This window comes from Nerophis lumbriciformis, linkage group LG05, assembly GCF_033978685.3.
Source record: "Nerophis lumbriciformis linkage group LG05, RoL_Nlum_v2.1, whole genome shotgun sequence".
NCBI lineage: Eukaryota > Metazoa > Chordata > Actinopteri > Syngnathiformes > Syngnathidae > Nerophis > Nerophis lumbriciformis.
The window spans coordinates 16463647-16484159 of record NC_084552.2 but is presented as its reverse complement, the minus strand read 5'-3'; the positions used below and the strand labels follow the sequence as shown (position 1 = coordinate 16484159).

General features: G+C 38.9%; 1 protein-coding gene across 3 annotated transcripts in view; it reads right to left on the bottom strand.

The window, feature by feature from the left end:
• Positions 1-20513, bottom strand: part of afap1 (actin filament associated protein 1) — a 243923-nt gene that overhangs the window by 81738 nt on the left and 141672 nt on the right. For all 3 annotated transcript variants that reach the window (XM_061961210.2, XM_061961209.2, XM_061961211.2), the window contains exons 4-5: positions 13570-13678; positions 13286-13497 (exon numbers count right to left, since the gene is read on the bottom strand). In XM_061961210.2, coding sequence (XP_061817194.1) covers positions 13286-13497; positions 13570-13678 — 321 coding nt within the window. The remainder of the gene's footprint in view (positions 1-13285; positions 13498-13569; positions 13679-20513) is intronic.

The following is a 20513-nucleotide window of genomic DNA, read 5'->3' as shown; positions in this document are numbered from 1 at the left end:
CGTGTGGAAACTCGTTCGGTACACCTCCGAACCGAACCGAACCCCCCGTACGGAAACGGTTCAATACAAATACACGTACAGTTACACCCTTATCCAGAACCTCATATTTTTGTGCCTGAATATAAAGGGGATGAGCGACAAGTTTTACAAGCCGAGTGTTAGGCAGATCCAGCAAGTAGCAGTACTGCTAAGTGCAAAGTTACTGAATTATGTGACTACTTAATAAAAACAGCGTCTATCAGATGCTACAAGGAGGTGATCATCAACAATCCCTTCATTAAAGGGGAACATTATCACCAGACCTATGTAAGCGTCAATATATACCTTGATGTTGCAGAAAAAAGACCATATATTTTGTTAACCGATTTCCGAACTCTAAATGGGTGAATTTTGGCGATTTAAACGCCTTTCTAATATTCGCTCTCGGAGCGACATGGGAAGCAATCCGCCATTTTCTCAAACACTGAGTCAAATCAGCTCTGTTGTTTTCCGTTTTTTCGACTGTTTTCCGTACCTTGGAGACATCATGCCTCGTCGGTGTGTTGTCGGAGGGTGTAACAACACGAACAGGGACGGATTCAAGTTGTACCAGTGGCCCAAAGATGCGAAAGTGGCAAGAAATTGGACGTTTGTTCCGCACACTTTACCGACGAAAGCTATGCTACGACAGAGATGGCAAGAATGTGTGGATATCCTGCGACACACAAAGCAGATGCATTTCCAACGATAAAGTCAAAGAAATCTGCCGCCAGACCCCCATTGAATCTGCCGGAGTGTGTGAGCAATTCAGGGACAAAGGACCTCGGTAGCACGGCAAGCAATGGCGGCAGTTTGTTCCCGCAGACGAGCGAGCTAAACCCCCTGGATGTCTTGGCTCACACCGTCCCGAAGATGATCAAGAGAAGAATATCGACCCTAGCTTCCCTGGCCTGCTGACATGAGGGTATGTCTACAGAATATATTAATTGATGAAAATTGGGCTGTCTGCACTCTCAAAGTGCATGTTGTTGCCAAATGTATTTCATATGCTGTAAACCTAGTTCATAGTTGTTAGTTTCCTTTAATGCCAAACAAACACAAACCAATCGTTGGTTAGAAGGCGATCGCCGAATTCGTCCTCGCTTTCTCCTGTGTCGCTGGCTGTCGTCGTTTTCACTTGCATACAATTCAAACCGATAAGGCTCAATAGCTTCAGTTTCTTCTTCAGTTTCGTTTTCGCTACCTGCCTCCACACTACAATCATCCGTTTCAATACCTGCGTAATCTGTTGAATTGCTTAAGGCGCTGAAATCCGAGTCTGAATCCGAGCTAATGTCGCTATAGCTTGCTGTTCTTTCCGCCATGTTTGTTTGTGTTGGCTTCACTATGTGACGTCACAGGAAAATGGACGGGTGGTTAAAATCAGGCACTTTGAAGCTTTTTTTAGGGATATTGCGTGATGGGTAAAATTTTGAAAAAAACTTCGAAAAATATAATAAGCCACAGGGAACTGATTTTTAATGGTTTTAACCATTCTGAAATTGTGATAATGTTCCCCTTTAAACACATTGGCTATACTGATAATGCACTGACACTGTGTTGGTGTTTCGTAATGTTGCCATCTGCTGGATTACAAAAGGTATTACATTTGAAGAACAGTTAGTAAATATGATTGCTCTTTTTTTAAACTAAAAGCTTGGTAGAAAGGAATATGAAATACTAAAGAGTAAGCAGGAAAATAAATACTTTTACCCTACTTGGAGTCGTCCCACTCTTTGGAACAATTCCTTTTCCTCAGTTCGATTTAGATTGATGATGGCGACGAAACTTGATACCAAACGCATCTCGCTAATCTTCCAACTTCTTTAGGTTTGAGCTGTGACACGGGAGCCGAAAGAAGAGCTTCCTGATAAACACATTTTGGCGCTTCACAGTCAAATGACACGTAAAGTGTGTCGGTCACATAGTTTCATCGAGGGACACAGTATCACTCCTTGTCTTTCATATTGCATCAATGATTCGGTATCGATTGACCTATCACTACTAACCGGGCTATGGAAACAGAAAAGAACATACCAAGAGGCACCATAAAAAAACGTGAGCTCACAAGTCATACGCTAAAAAAAAAAATGGAATGCTCAGCTGAATGAATGAATGAAGTTGGCTGCCAACACGGAGGATTACACAGTCAAGCTAAACCATTTCTCCAAACTGGACTTTTCAAACAAAACAGGTGATCAGATGTTTACATCAAAGTAAATTTTCCTTTAAAGATCATCAAGACTCCTCTTCCTCCTATCCAGGAGATCGCAAAAAGCCGCTGCCTGACCAGGGCTCAGAAAATCTGCAGATTCCTCCCACCCCCACCAAAGACTGTTTTCACTGCTAGACTCTAGAAAGAGGTTCCGCAGCCTCCGAAGCAGAACCTCCAGGTTCTGTAACAGCTTCTTACCTCAGGCCGTAAGACTCTTGAACGCATCATAATAATACCCTCAATTGCCCCCCAAAATTGATTAACTGGTTGGAATATAAAGACAATATATATGTACAGTAATCTATTTATTTATATCTGCACCTTATTACTTTTTTTATCCTGCACTACCATGACCTATTGCAACGAAATTTCGTTCTAATCTGTACTGTAAAGTTCAAATTTGAATGACAATAAAAAGGAAGTCTAAGTCTAAGTTTTCCTGCAGAAGGGTAGGTGCATGTACTTCAGAAACAAATCAATTGTAAGACTACTAATGCAGTGGCATACCTGCCAACTTTTGAAATCAGAAAAACCTAGTAGCCAGGGTCCAGGGGCCGCAGGCCCCGGTAGGTCCAGGACAAAGTCCTGGTGGGGGGTTCAGGCTTCGCCCCCCGACGCAAAATGATTATTAGCATTCAGACAGGTTAAAATGTTGCTAAAACCATCACTTTTCTATCAGTCACAGTGACTTTTCAAAACAAAAATATTACAGCAAAAATCATATGGGTTGATTGACATGTTTATTCTGTAAGCTAACTTCAATAGTTTGAAATTATTTTGACAGTTAATGCCAGTTATCCTGTCAACCTTTCACAAGACTTAAATTTGTTAATTGAAAGTATAAACAGTATAAACACTTTTACAGTAAACAAATGGTAAAGCAGTACTAAACAATTCCATTAAAAAAAAAATTGGTGTCATTATTAACTTTCTGTCCAAGCTTGTATAATCTACTGCCTTGTTCAATTGTAAAAAATATTCTGTGCCTAAAATTCACATTTCTATCACAATTATCATACTGTAAACATGGTAAGCTAACTTCATTAAAATTAATAGTCCTGTCAATAGCATGGAATTACAATTCAAATGTAGTTTTTTTGTAAGCCTTTCAAAAGAATTCAAAATATGAAAAATTAATGAAAATTAATTTAAGCCATCAGACACTTGAAAAGTGGCACATCACATCTCTAATGTAATCATTTTAACTTTTCAACAGAAATAGCACTGCAAAAATATTAAGGACATACTTCTGTATTTTGGTAGTTATACTGTCAACATTTAACAAGATTTCTTCAACTTGGACTTGAAAGCATAAATAGTATAAACACTTTTAACAGTATTACAGTACTAAACAATTCCAATAGATAACATTGGTGTCATTACCTTTTTGTGGCTAAAATCCAAATGTATTCTATCAGATTGATCATACTGCAAAAATGATAGTGCGATTGGAAGTCCATGCTCAATTATTGCCTCCGTAAATAAAACTTCGGCATTTATCACATCCAAAGAATCTGTTTGGGCGACGAAAAACGTTGAAAGTTTTCCACTTGTATCGCTAGCAACGGCATTAGACTTGTGTTTTTTTGTCCCAACGTGGTCTTTTACATCGCTAATTCCTCCGTGTCCGATCGAAAAATCTTGTCTGCACAAGGTGCAATTCGCGTAGTTTTCACCCTTTTTGGAACGGATAATTATTCCCGGATAGGCTTTTGAATATTCTTCACGGAATGACTGCAGTTTTCTTTTCGGTTTAAGACTCGTTTGCGATTTTTCTCCGGCTGATTCCATGATCGTTCGCTCGCTTGGAAACAATGGCCTCGTGCTTGGCAGCGGTGCTATAAATAGCCTCGCGCATGGCATTCGGAATGGCTCGATAGGAAGTTACGGGAAGCAGTGTCGATTGTCATTGTTGTTACGCGATTTCGTGAATAAAACTTTTTTTTAAATAATTTTTTTCAATTAATGAAAAAACGTATTTTTTTATCACTGCAACCGTAACCCGGAATAGGTTGATGAAAACCGTACTAATTACGGGAAAACCGGAGTAGTTGGCAGGTATGCAGTGGTTCTCAAATGGGGGTACGCGTACCCCTGGGGGTACTTGAAGGTATGCCAAGGGGTACGTGAGATTTTTTTTAAATATTCTAAAAATAGCAACAATTCAAAAATCCTTTATAAATATATTTATTGAATAATACTTCAACAAAATATGAATGTAAGTTCATAAACTGAACATCAAATCAAGTAGGCTATTCCATGCATTACAATGCAACAATGCAATATTCAGTGTTGACAGCTAGATTTTTTGTGGACATGTTCCATTAATATTGATGTTAAAGATTTCTTTTTTTGTGAAGAAATGTTTAGAATTAAGTTCATGAATCCAGATGGATCTCTATTACAATCCCCAAAGAGGGCACTTTAAGTTGATGATTACTTCTATGTGTAGAAATCTTTATTTATAATTGAATCACTTGTTTATTTTTCAACAAGTTTTTAGTTATTTTTATTATATCTTTATTTCCAAATAGTTCAAGAAAGACCACTACAAATGAGCAATATTTTGCACTGTTATACAATTTAATAAATCAGAAACTGATGACATAGAGTTGTATTTTACTTCTTTATCTCTTTTTTTCAACCAAAAATGCTTTGCTCTGATTAGGGGGTACTTGAATTAAAAACATTTTCACAGGGGGTACATCACTGAAAAAAGGTTGAGAACCACTGTACTAATGCACCGAATATTGCAGCACCGAAATTGGCCCCATGCTGCATTTTGGGCTTTTGGCTGAATACTTGTACAACCAAAACAACACTGCCAAAATGTCGCGATGGCGTAAGTAGGTTGTGGTGGAGACAACATGACTGACTATCTAAAATAGTGTTCTTAAGTCCCATTGTTGGACTGAGAGCACCCCCTAGAGCAGTGTTTTTCAACCACTGTGCCGTGGCACACTAGTGTGCCGTGAGATACAGTCTGGTGTGCCGTGGGAGATTATCTAATTTCACCTATGTGGGTTAAAATATATTTTGCAAACTAGTAATTATAGTCTGCAAATGATGTGTTGTTTTTGAGTGTCGGTGCTGTCTAGAGCTCGGCAGAGTAACCGTGTAATACTCTTCCATATCAGTAGGTGGCAGCCGGTAGTTAATTGATTTGTAGATGTCGGAAACAGCGGGAGGCAGTGTGCAGGTAAAAAGGTATCTAATGCTTAAACCAAAAATAAACAAAAGATGAGTGCCCCTAAGAAAAGGCATTGAAGCTTAGGGAAGGCTATGCAGAACTAAATTAAAACTGAACTGGCTACAAAGTAAACAAAAACAGAATGCTGGACGACAGCAAAGACTTACTGTGGAGCAAAGACTTAAAGCGGAGCAAAGACGGCGTCCACAATGTACATCCGAACATGACATGACAGTCAACAATGTCCCCACAAAGAAGTTTAAAAACAACTAAAATAGTCTTGAATGCTAAAACAGAGTAGATGCGGGAAATATCGCTCAAAAAAGGAATGAAACTGCTACAGGAAAATACCAAAAAAAGAGAAAAAGCCACCAAAATAGGAGCGCAAGACAAGAACCAAAACACTACACACAGGAAAACAGCAAGAAATGGCGTGATGTGACAGTACACCTACTTTGAGACAAGAGCTATATTGATACATAGTTGGTTATGGTTTAAAGTCATATCCAACAATTGCGACAACGACTTTTTACTGTCAACTGAGTTTCGTTTTTTTTAAGGATTTCTGCTGGTGGTGTGCCTCCTTATATTTTCAACCCAAAAAATGTGCCGTGGCTCAAAAAAGGTTGAAAAACACTGCCCTAGAGAGCCGGCAAAAATATGTTTCTCAGCAGTGGTACGTGTGGACATCAGTGGTACTCAGTTGTAATACACTTAAGTTGAGCAGTGGCCTTGTGGTTAGAGTGTCCGCCCTGAGATCGGTAGGTCGTGAGTTCAAACCCCGGCAGAGTCATACCAAAGACTATAAAAATGGGACCTATTATCTCCCTGCTTGGAACTCAGCATCAAGGGTTGGAATTGGGGGTTAAATCACCAAAAATTATTCTCGGACATGGCCCTCGCTGCTGCTCATTGCTCCCCTCACCTCCCAGGGGGTGAACAAGGGGATGGGTCAAATGCAGAGGTCAAATTTCACCACACCTAGCGTATGTGTGACAATCATTGGTACTTTAACTTTACCACCACTTGTGGCAATAATGACAGTCTCAAACCAGAGCTCTGTATTGAGAGAGTATTGACAACTGGGTTTCAGAGTTGGTCCCGAGCATGACGCCCTGTAGCCATGTGAAGGCAAGGCGAAAACATCCAAGTAACGTTACCATGGACGCCCCTGCTTATTTCAGCAAGACAATGCCAAGCCACGTGTTACATCAACGTGGTTTCATAGTAAAAGAGTGCAGATACTAGACTGGCCTGCCTGTAGTCCAGACATGTCTCCCATTGAAAATGTGTGGCGTATTATGAAGCCTAAAATACCACAACGGAGACCCCCGGACTGTTGAACAACTTAAGCTGTACATCAAGCAAGAATGGGAAAGAATTCCACCTGAGAAGCTTAAAAAATGTGTCTCCTCAGTTCCCAAACGTTTACTGAGTGTTGTTAAAAGGAAAGGCCATGTAACACAGTGGTGAACATGCCCTTTCCCAACTACTTTGGCACGTGTTGCAGCCATGAAATTCTAATTTAATGATTAGTGCATCTGCCTCACAATACGAAGGTCCTGAGTAGTCTTGGGTTCAATCCCGGGCTCGGGATCTTTCTGTGCGGAGTTTGCATGTCCTCCCCGTGACTGCGTGGGTTCCCTCCGGGTACTCCGGCTTCCTCCCACTTCCAAAGACATGCACCTGGGGATAAGTTGATTGGCAACACTAAATTGGCCCTAGTGTGTGAATGTGAGTGTGAATGTTGTCTGTCTATCGTCTATCTGTGTTGGCCCTGCGATGAGGTGGCGACTTGTCCAGGGTGCACCCCGCCTTCTGCCCGATTGTAGCTGAGATAGGCTCCAGCGCCCCCTGCGACCCCAAAGGGAATAAGCGGTAGAAAATGGATGGATGGATGCAAAAAAAGTTTATGAGTTTGAACATCAAATATGCCCCGTGTGACATCACAACAAATGACGTCACGTAGCTCAGTCATTAGGCGCAGATAGGAAAAGCAGGAAAAAAATGGACCGGAAAAAGTGCTCCAAGGCATGGCTTCATTTCACCAAAAAAAAAACGAGGAAGCGGCAATATGCAATTATTGCCAGGCTTCGCTCTCGTGTAAGCGGGGGAAGTACAACAAGCGTGTCGTGTCTTCGAAGCAGCGGCAGAGACGACGAAGAACGCCCCTCTTCTTCTGCCAGCTGCCCCAGTCCCAGCTACAGTGGCGGTGACGCCGGTTAGTAACTAACGTTAACTGTTGCCGGTTAATTTCCATATCTGCTCACTTGTAGTAAAGTTACCTCTTATGTCAACCAGGACTGCAGTAATGTTAGCTAGACTAACGTTACCTAAGCATAGTCAGCTACTAACGGTAACGTTAACGTGAGCCTTTTTGTATGTGTCTGATAACGTTAACGTTATCTTGTAATCTACACCATGACAGAGTTTGCAAGTCTGTCTAATAAACTAGTGCTTTCTTTCTTTCTTTAGTTTATTTGGAACATGAACACACTTACAGTATAATACATCACAGTTTCATATCATTTCACTTTACAGGAGTAGGAAGAAGTAAAGCTTGTTTAATCCTACCCCTTTCCCACTTCATAGCGTTTACAAATATATACATCATTTACTGACCTTTTTATAATAAAATATCTGTGAATTAGTATATACAACAGTTTTGTAATATGTAATTAATTAATTCAGTCATTATTAATATACTGAGATGAAGAATATCTTATTTTCAATAAGGTTGAAAGTATTTCTTATAATTCTTCTTCTTTTACTTTGTAAGCACTATTCATTTGAACAACCTCTTAAACTGAATCATATCAGTACAATGTTTAACTTCTTTACTTCATCCATTCCATCATTTAATTCCACATCATTTAAGCTGTTTGCAATTTTACCAAATCATCGAACTTTAATATTTTTGACTCAATAAATAAAGTGTTTATATGTTCTCTACATCCAACATTATGTATCAGTCTAATTAACACGGTTAACGAATGTAGCGCACATTTGTGGTTATTTCCCCACATTTCTGCACAATAACTCAGATATGGTAATGCTATAGTAGCGAGCAGTAGAGAATGTGAAGTGATTTGTTAAACCAAATATTGTGTGTTTTTTTCCATATACAACAACCTATCTGGACTCGATAAGGAATCGGTTCGATAAGAGGATTCGATAATAGGCTCAAACTCGATAATTTCTTATCCCTACACATAAGTCGCTCTTGAGTAGGGATGTCCCGATCCAGGTTTTTGCACTTCCAATCCGATACCGATATTGTTTTTGCATTTCCGATCCGATACCGATACTGACCGATACCGATACTGACCGATAATGGCCTATCCGAGCATGTATTAAAGTTTAAAGTTATTTAGCCTACTTAGTTGTCAGAATCATGTTGAAAAGGGTTTTAGTACTCTTGATAACAACTAGCCAGCTGAATTAGGGGAGTTTGAATAATACACAATGGTTGTTTAACAAGAAACTGACCTGTTTATTCAAGGATAAACACAAAATAGACAAAATTATACATGACAAACAGAAATGGCATCATTGAAACTAGGGCTGGGTGATATGGCCTTTTTTTAATATTGCGATATTTTAAGGCCATATTGCGATACACGATATATATCTCGATATTTTGCCTTAGCCTTGAATGAACACTTGATGCATATAATCACAGCAGTATGATGATTCTATGTGTTTTGAGTGATTGATTGAGACTTTTATTAGTAGGTTGCACAGTGAAGTACATATTCCGTACAATTGACCACTAAATGGTAACACCCGAATAAGTTTTTCAACTTGTTTAAGTCGGGGTCCACTTAAATTGATTCATGATACAGATATATACTATCAGATATATACTATCATCATAATACAGTCATCACACAAGATAATCACATTGAATTATTTACATTATTTATAATCCAGGGTGTGGAGGGGGGCGCCGGATGTAAGTGTCAAAAAGACAGCCAAAAGAGTTTGATATGAGAATAAATCTAAAGTTAAAATATAGGGTAGAAATGCATCCATTTGCAGGAAATGTAGTCTTGATTTTCAACATTTTCTTTCAAGGCTTGCATGTCTACATTAAAAGATTCTTCTTCATACTGCATTAATATATGCTACTTTTAAACTTTCATGCAGAGAAGGAAATCACAACTAAAAAAATCACTAATTTTTTCATACGGTGTTGATGTGGAAATTTTTGCCTCGGCATTTTGATGGTGTGGACGTGTGGCACCGAACGGAGATAAGCGTCTCGACAGACGTTATAATATTTGAACAATGATGATGAAAACTGTTTTCTCTGTCGTGTCCGTGTGTCGAAAATTGTTATGCGCTTATTTTTTTATTTGATTTTGTGCGTGGCATATCATTGCTATGCGCAGAGGACGTTTAAACAGTGCGCAATTGCACAAGCGCGCACCTTAGAGAGAACGTTGGTCACACGGCTGCGCTAGCATCACAGCTAACGTTAGCCATGCTGCTACCTCTCTGCTCGGGGAGGACGTACACGTATGTGACGTATGACGTGACAGTACGTGACGTATGACGTGACAGTATGTGACGTATGATGTGACAGTATGTGACGTGTGTAAGAAGGTGCGCTTGCTGTCTGTGAGAGGGAGACACAGGAAAGAGTGAGAAGAGCCTGTCGTGTAATGCCAGCAGCTAAAAGCAACTGCGTGAGAATTGTGGATGTGTTGAAGGTGTGCTGGAAAATGCGGAACGGAAATTAGGGAGCAGCAGAAAAGTGGAATGTACTATTTAAATAGGTGCGTTGGAAAACACGGAGCGGAGTTTTTTTTTTAACTGGATCTGGATCGACATTTTCCCATGCCTTGCAAATACGCATTTTTTTGCAAATATCGGCGGCCGATCCAATCCAAATATCGGATCGGGACATCCCTAGTATATACAACAGTTTTGTAATATGTAATTAATTAATTCAGTCATTATTAATATACTGAGATGAAGAATATCTTATTTTCAATAAGGTTGAAAGTATTTCTCATAATTCTCGCACAGTGCCAGTACCCTGTACGGCACCTGATAAGACAGAGGAGGATCCAGGCCCGGACACTCCCCACAGTGCCCAGAACCTCCAAGCACCACCGGCGCAGCCCCAGGGCAGACCGTCGGAGGAGGGACGCGTGGCGTAGAGCGCTACCTGGACACAAGTCGAGGGACTGATCACCCTCTGCTGAGTCGCCTGGGTGAGGGTGTTTGATTAAGACCCGAAACACCCTATGACCCCGGGAGAATCACTGATGATGTGTCCAGGTTGCACCGTGAGGTGTATTATAAAACTATTCTTCTTTGTACTTTGTAAGCACTATTCATTTGAACATATCAGTACAATGTTTAACTTCTTTTCTTAATCCATTCCATCATTTAATTCCACATCATTTTAGCTGTTTGCAATTTTACCAAATCATCGAACTTTAATATTTTTGACTCAATAAATAAAGTGTTTGTATGTTCTTTACATCCAACATTATGTATCAGTCTAATTAACACGGTTAACGAATGTAGCGCACATTTGTGGTTATTTCCCCACATTTCTGCACAATAACTCAGATATGGTAATGCTATAGTAGCGAGCAGTAGAGAATGTGAAGTGATTTGTTAAACCAAATATTGTGTGTTTTTTTCCATATACAACAACCTATCTGGACTCGATAAGAGAATCGATAAGGAATCGGTTCGATAAGAGGATTCGATAATAGGCTCAAACTCGATAATTTCTTATCCCTACTAGGGATGTCCCGATCCGATATTTGGATCGGGTCGGCTGCCAATATTTGCCAAAAATTGCGTATCGGCAAGGCATGGGAAAATGCCGATCCAGATCCAGTTTAAAAAAAACTCTGGTCCGTGTTTTCCGAAGCACCGATTTAAATAATACATTCCACTTTTCTGCTGCTTCCGAATTTCCGTTCCGCATTTTCCAGCACACCTTCAACACATCCACAGGTCTGTGAATTTTCACGTAGTTGCTTTTAGCTGCTGGCATTACACGACAGGCTCTTCTCAGTCTTTCCTTTGTCTCCCTCTCACAGACAGCAAGCGCACCTTCTTACACACGTCACATACTGTCACGTCATACGTCACATACGTATACGTCCTCCCCGAGCAGGGAGGTAGCAGCATGGCTAACATTAGCTGTGATGCTAGCGCAGCCGTGTGACCAACGTTCTCTCTAAGGTGCGCGCCTGTGCAATTGCAAACTGCTCAAGCGCCCATTGCGCATAGCAATGATATGCCACGCACAAAATCAAATAAAAAAATAAGCGCATAACAATTTTCGACACACGGACACGACAGAGAAAACAGCTTTCGTCATCATTGTTCAAATATTATAACGTCTGTCGAGACGCTTATCTCCGTTCGGTGCCACACGCCCACACCATCAAAATGCCGAGGCAAAAAATTTCCAGATCAACACCGTATGAAAAAAATAGTGATTTTTTTAGTTGTGATTTCCTTCTCTGCATGAAAGTTTAAAAGTAGCATATATTCATGCAGTACGAAGAAGAATGTTTTAATGTAGACATGCAAGCCTTGAAAGACAATTTTGAAAATCAAGACTACATTTCCTGCAAATGGGTGCATTTCTACCCTATATTTTAACTTTAGATTTATTCTCATATCAAACTCTTTTGGCTGTCTTTTTGACACTTACATCCAACGCCCACCTCCACACCCTGGATTATAAATAATGTAAATAATTCAATGTGATTATCTTGTGTGATGACTGTATTATGATGATAGTATATATCTGATAGTATATATCTGTATCATGAATCAATTTAAGTGGACCCCGACTTAAACAAGTTGAAAAACTTATTCGGGTGTTACCATTTAGTGGTCAATTGTACGGAATATGTACTTCACTGTGCAACCTACTAATAAAAGTCTCAATCAATCAATCAAAACACAGAATCATCATACTGCTGTGATTACCTGTATATGCATCAAGTGTTCATTCAAGGCTAAGGCAAAATATCGAGATATATATTGTGTCTCGCAATATGGCCTTAAAATATCGCAATATTAAAAAAAGGCCATATCGCCCAGCCCTAGTTTCAATGATGCCATTTCTGTTTGTCATGTATAATTTTGTCTATTTTGTGTTTATCCTTGAATAAACAGGTCAGTTTCTTGTTACCAACCATTGTGTATTATTCAAACTCCCCGAATTCAGCTGGCTAGTTGTTATCAAGAGTACTAAAACCCTTTTCAACATGATTCTGACAACTAAGTAGGCTAAATAACTTTAAACTTTAATACATGCTCGGATAGGCCAGTATCGGTATCGGTCAGTATCGGTATCGGATCGGAAATGCAAAAACAATATCGGTATCGGATCGGAAGTGCAAAAACCTGGATCGGGACATCCCTAATCCCTACACATAAATCGCTCCTGAGTATAAGTCGCACCCCCCGCCAAACTATGAAAAAAACTGCGACTTATAGTCCGAAAAATACGGTAAATATCTTCACAAGGCTTCCAAAGTTTGAGTTCAAATTTTTGGGACTTCTGCAGATCCCAAATAGCCAATAGGTAAGAAAAGTTGTTTTGTTGTAGGGCCCCTTTAATGTCCAAATAAGTACGTTCACCTTACTGTCACATCAGAACGCAGCCAATCTTTCAAAAAGACTGCAGAAGACTGCGGGCAGAGGCATCCAAAAGTCCTTGCAAGCTTACGCTTAATGCATAATCCTGATGATTTGACACTTTGCCATTGCTGAACAGGAGTATCCAACATTGTAACAACATGAATAACTCTTCATAGGTTTGACTACCTACCCGTTACACCCCTAGAACATACTGTAGGTAGTGTGGCACTCACCAGAAGTTTATTATCTTTAATGACGCAGAGGAGCTTAGACCACTGTCCAAAACGCTTCTTACGCAGTAGGAATGCGCAGATGCGGGCGTCCTTCACCAGATCCATGGACGCCTCCTCAGACGGCCACTGGTGGCGCGTCTTCAGACCTTTTTCGTCCTCCTCTTCCTCATCGTATGACTCATAGGAGCTGCTCATTGCGTCGGAATCAAAGTCTGGCAAAAAAAGGGGTAAAAATGAGCCAAATAAAAAACAACTATATGTTGCATATGTCATGACACACTTACTAGATGTGATGTATTCTGGGGCTTTCCCTGGACTTAAAGGGACGGCTTCCTCGTAATAACCCTCTGGAAGAGAGGAGCTTGGCAAAGGCGGTGGTCCGGTATTTGGAGGCTGTAAGATAACAGAAAATTATATTAAACTTGCAAAAATATATATTATTTTGATAGTATAACATGTGGTTAACAGTAACAACTGGCAAGAGGAGCGATTAACATAATTATATCACACAAGAAGGAGCGACAATATTCCAGGCTTACATTTTTTTGATTATTTTTTTATTCATATTAGTATGTATTAAGAAAGGTGGTGGTTGCACTAATGCAGGGGTCCCCAAACTTTTTGACTCGGGGGCCGCATTGGGTTAAAACAATTTGGCCGGGGTCCGGGCTGTCTGGATACATATATATAAATTATTTATCGTGCTCTGTTTGTGTTGTGTTGTGCTTGCTCGTTCCTCTTGTGTTATCTTTTAACCTGCCCATTGTACAGCACCTATAAATAAAGTTCATTTGATTTGATATATATACATACATACATACATACATACATACATACATACATACATACATACATACATACATACATACATACATACATACATATATATATATATATATATATATATATATATATATATTAGTGTTGTCCCGATACCAATATTTTGGTACCAAAATGTATTTTGATACTTATTGGCTTTATTTCAACAAAAAAAATCTAAGGGTACTTTAAACATACATTTCTTATTGCAATTTAGTCCTTAAATAAAATAGTCAACATACTAGACAACTTGTCTTTGAGTAGTAAGTAAGCAAACAAAGGCTCCTGATTTTCTGATGACATATGCAGTAACATATTGTGTTATTTCTCATTCTATTTTGTCAAAATTATGAGGGACAAACTGTAAAAATGGATTATTAATCCACTTGCTCATTTACTGTTAATATCTGGTTATTTTCAGTTTCAACATGTTCTATCTACACTTCTGTTAAAATGCATGAATCACTTATTCCTCTGTTGTTTGGATACTTTACATTAGTTTTGGGTGATACCACAAATTTAGGTATCGATCCGATACCAAGTAGTTACAGGATCATACATTGATCCTATTCAAAGTCCTCATGTGTCCAGGGACATATTTCCTGAGTTTATAAACAAAATATATATATTTAAAAAAAAACTAAAACGAAAACAGACTGGTACTTTTTAGAGGCGGTATAGTACCGAATATGTTTCATTAGTATCGCAGTACTATACCAATACCAGTATACCGTACAACCCTAATATATATATATATATATATATATATATATATATATATATATATATATATATATATATATATATATATATATATATATAAATATATATATATATATATTCCTTGTGCACTAATTGACTGAAAGAGTGTGCACTTGATGTCACGTTATCGATGGAAAAATGCATTTCTAGACAACATGATTTGCCTGAGCGGCTAGGAGATACCGAGAGTAACAAGCGGTACAAAATGGATTAGAAAAGACAGATTTTTATAAATGATAAATAAATAAAAAATATATATATATATCCCCCGAATGCAGCTGAGATAGGCTCCAGCACCCCCCGCGACCCCGAAAGGGACAAGCGTTAGAAAATGGATGGGTGGATATTTTTTTTTAAACTTGGGACTTCCGGTGGGCCGGATTTTGGACGCTGGCAGGCCGGATCCGGGCCGTAGTTTGGGGACCCCTGCACTAATGCATTCATTTTGTGACATATCTACAGTGTGAATGTCTATGTATATAGTATCGGGGCGGTATAGTTCGGTTGGTAGAGCGGCCGTGTCAGCAACTTGAGGGTTGCAGGTTCGATCCCCGCTTCCGCCATCCGAGTCACTGCTGTTGTGTCCTTGGGCAAGACACTTTACCCACCTGCTCCCAGTCAGTGCCACCCACACTGGTTTAAATGTAACTTAGATATTGGGTTTCACTATGTAAAGCGCTTTGAGTCACTTGAGAAAAAGCGCTATATAAATGTAATTCACTTCACTTCACTATGTGAGTGAGAGTACCAAAAATGATGATTAAATGTAAATCCAAGACCTCAACTGATTGTAACGGGTTTAATATGGAAACGACACAAAAAAGTAATTCTCAGAACCGTTAACGTTTATCAGCAATCTATCGTTTCGAACGGGCAAATTCCCCAAATAAAAAAAGTTGTACAGATTTATAAGACTGGAGGCCAACACCAGTATACAAATTATAGACCTGTTTCCTTACTTCCACAATTTTCTAAAATTATTGAAAATTGCTTAACCACAGATTGGACAAATCCATTAAGAAAAGTGGAACACGCCAATTCGGACACAGAGCCAACATTTCAACGTTATTCCAAATAACGGAAGAGATTACCAATGCAATAGATGGTAAACAGAGGGCAGCAACACTATTCATGGATCATTATTATTAATAGGGATGTCCGATAATGGCTTTTTACCGATATCCGATATTCCGATATTGTCCAACTCTTAATTACCGATACCGATATCAACCGATACCGATATATACAGTCGTGGAATGAACACATTATTATGCCTAATTTGGACAACCAGGTATGGTGAAGATAAGGTCTTTTTTAAAAATAATAAAATAAGACAAATAAATTAAAAACATTTTCTTGACTAAAAAAGAAAGTAAAACAATATAAAAACAGTTACATAGAAACTAGTAATTAATGAAAATGAGTAAAATTAACTGTTAAAGGTTAGGACTATTATTGGACCAGCAGCACGCACAATCATGTGTGCTTACGGACTGTATCCCTTGCAGACTGTATTGATATATATTGATATATAATGTAGGAACCAGAATATTAATAACATAAACAAACAACCCTTTTGTGTGAATGAGTGTAAATGGGGGAGGGAGGTTTTTTGGGTTGGTGCACTAATTGTAAGTGTATCTTGTGTTTTTTATGTTGATTTAATTCAGTGGTTCTTAACCTTGTTGGAGGTACCGAACCCCACCAGTTTCATATGTGCATTCACCGAACCCTTCTTTAGTGAAAAATAATAATTATTATTATTTTTTTTTCAAATTCAAGACAAAGTTATATGTTTTTGGTAACACTTTAGTATGGGGAACATATTCTAAGTAACAAAGACTTAATTTAGAGTTTTTTGGTTAGGGCCAGGGTTAGAGGGTTAGGGTCAGGGTTAGAGGGTTAGGGTTATAATAAGGCCATGCTGAATAAGGCATTAATAACTACTTAATAATGACTAGTTAAGAGCCAATATGTTACTATTTTGCAAACAAAATTGTTACTTTTTCATGTAAAATGGTGACATTTGTCATATAAAATTCAGACTTTTATCACAATATTGCCAATTTTTTTGGTGTTCTTGTAAAATAGTGAAATTTTGTGAGTAAAATTATGACCTTTGTGATAATTTTGCCAAGTGAAATTCCAATTATTATTATTATTATAATATTGCCAACATTTTTCAAATTTTCTTATAAAATTGTGACTTTTGTCGGGTAAAATTACGACTCTTCATAAAATTGCCAAAATGTTAAGCTTTTCTTGTAAAATTGCGACTGTTATTGAGTAAAATTCCAACTTTAATCATAATATCGCACAAATGTTCAGTTTTTCTTGTAACATTTTGACTTGCGTTGAGTAAAATTATGACTTTTATTATAATAATGCGAAAATTTTAAGTTTTTCTTGTGAAATTCCAACTAATTTTTCACAACAATATTTACAGGCCGATATTATCGGACATGTCTAGTTAGTACTATTAGTGGACCAGCGCACGCACAATCATGTGTGCTTACGGACTGTATCCCTTGCAGACTGTATTGATATATATTGATATATAATGTAGGAACCTACCAGAATATTAATAACAGAAAGAAACAACCCTTTTGTGTGAATGAGTGTAAATGGGGGAGGGAGTTTTTTGGGTTGGTGCACTAATTGTAAGTGTGTTTTTATGTTTATTTAATAATAAAAAAATACAATAAAAAAAAGATACCGATAATTTCCGATATTGCATTTTAAAGCATTTATCGGCCGATAACGGACATCTCTAATTATTAACCATAATATCTTAATTAACAAATTAGAACTGTATGGCATCAGAGGGTTGGTCTTGAACTGGATAAGAAGCTACTAAACCAACAGGAAGCAATAGGTGAAGCTAGGAGAACAAACATCTACAGAACTAAATATATCTTATGGCATACCGCAGGGATCAATCCTGGGAACCAAAAATGTTCAATCTTTATATAAATGACATTGGTAAAGTAACAAAGGACTAAAAGTTGATCGTGTTTGCTGACAAATCGACTGTGTTTTGTTCAGGAGAGAACACCCAGAAGCTAATACAAATATTAACAGAAGAAATAAATACATTAAAGAGATGGTTTCTGAAATCTCAGTAAAACTAAAGTAATTGCTCTTCGGTAACAGTAGAAGAGAAAGTCAAACACAAGTACAAATAGAAGATGTAGACAAAAAAATGACATTTCTAAGTGTAACAAAAGATGATAAAATGAAGTGGAAATCTCTTATAAAAATATAAAACATGAGAAGGCAAGAAATACTTCAATAATGAACAAAGTTCACTACGTTCTGGACAAAAAAAACAATCCATATTCTCTACTGCAGTGTTTTTCAACCACTGTGCCGCGGCACACTAGTGTGCCGTGAGATACAGTCTGGTATCTAATTTCATATATTTGGGTTAAAAACATTTTTTGCAAACCAGTAATTATAGTCTGCAAATGATGTGTTGTTGTTGAGTGTCGGTGCTGTCCAGAGCTCGGCAGAGTAACCGTGTAATACTCTTCCATATCAGTAGGTGGCAGCCGGTAGCTAATTGCTTTGTAAAGGCAGGTAAAAAGGTCTCTTATGCTTAAACCAAAAATAAACAAAAGGTGAGTGCCGCTAAGCAAAGGCATTGAAGCTTAGGGAAGGCTATGCAGAACGAAAGTAAAACTGAACTGGCTACAAAGTAAACAAAAACAGAATGCTGGACGACAGCAAAGACTTACTGTGGAGCAAAGACGGCGTCCACAATGTACATCCTAACATGACACGACTATCACCAATGTCCCCACAAAGAAGGACAAAAACAACTGAAATATTCTTGATTGCTAAAACAAAGTAGACGCGGGAAATATAAGACATGAAACTGCTACAGGAAAATACCAAAAAAAGAGAAAAAGCCACCAAAATAGGAGCGCAAGACAAGAACTAAAACACTGCACACAGGAAAACAGCAAAAACCTCAAAATAAGTCAGGGGGTGATGTGACAGGTGGTGACAGTACATCTACTTTGAGACAAGAGCTATGGTGATGCATGGTTGGTTATGGTTTAAATTCATATCCAACAATTGCGACAATGACTTTTTACTGTCAACTGAGTTTATGATTTCTGCTGGTGGTGTGCCTCTGGATTTTTTCAGCGCAAAAAATGTGCCTAGGCTCGAAAAAGGTTGAAAAACACTGCTCTACTGCTCGCTAGTGTTACCATATTTGAGTTATTCTGTAAAAATATGGGAAATAACTACAAAAATATGCTTCATTCACTAACCGTGTTACAAAAGAGGAAGGTTAGAATAATACATTACTGTATATGACCTATATTTGACCTGCTCATTGGCCTTGTGGTTAGCGTGTCCGCCCTGAGGCTGGAAAGTCGTGAGTTCATACCAAAGACTATAAAAATGGGACCGTTACTACATGATGCGTTATTGCGTTATTTTACGTTACTTTTGATGTAGTATTGGCTAGAAACAGAGGCGCGGTCTATGTGTGTGTCTGGGTGTGGGTGTGGGGAGGGGAGGCACACACGTGATCCGCGGTTTGATATATGAAACAAACAAAAAAAAAGTTGTTGGCACGTTCAGTCCACACAGCGTGGTCATGGCGAGCGGAGTAACGGAGGAGCTTGAACGCCCCGCGCCATTGAATCGGTGTGTTTATAGGTGCAGACTCGGTTGTGCAAAACGAGGGTTTTAAACACATGCTGAACGTGCTTGAGCCACGTTACGACATCCCCTCGCGCACCCACTTCAGCGATCAGATTGTGCCAGATCTTTATGAGCAGGAGAAGAAAAAAGTTGTGGATGAACTATCCCGAGCATCATCTGTTGCGCTCATGACAGACGGGTGGACGTCCAGGAAACTATAAGCGCTCACTTCATCACAGCAGACTGGGAGATGAGAAGACACGCCCCCTCTACGAGAGTCACCTTGCGCAGGTACTGACACAAGCAGTGGAGGAATGGAAGATAAAGATATCCCAGTCACCCGTGATAATGCCAAAAATCAAATAATTACAGTGAATGAGGCAGGACTGGGACCACAGATAGGTGCTTTGCACATGTAGTGAATTTGGCATCACAGAAGGGAATCTCAGTCAATAAGATGGAGCGCCTCCTTGGGAGGATCAGGAAGGAGGTTTCCTACTTCCACCCAAGCACAACAGCTGCACATGTGCTTAAGACAAAGCAAAAAATGCTAAAGCTGCCTACTCATAAGCTCATACATGATGTCCCAACAAGGTGGAACTCCACTTATGATATGTTGGAGCAGCAGGCAGCTATATACTCTGCATTGACCCACAACACCCTGAAGGCAAATGTCACCCTGTCTGATGATGATGTGAGAGTGGCAGATGAGGTCCTCCAGGTGCTTAAACCCCTCAAAAGTGTTACATCTCTACTGAGCACTGAAACGTCATCTTCTGTGTCAATGATCCTGCCACTGAAAACAAGGATTCTACAATCCATGGCTCCAAGTGTGGAAGACAGCAGCATCACTCCAGATGTCAGGCTTTATTTCACTACCTATGTTTCAAGGAAGATGATGTGCCTTCTTATGTTGCACTTTAACTTGTTTTTTATTAATGGTCATTGGTCCAAGTTTAAAGAAAGAAGGAATGCCTTTTTATGTTGC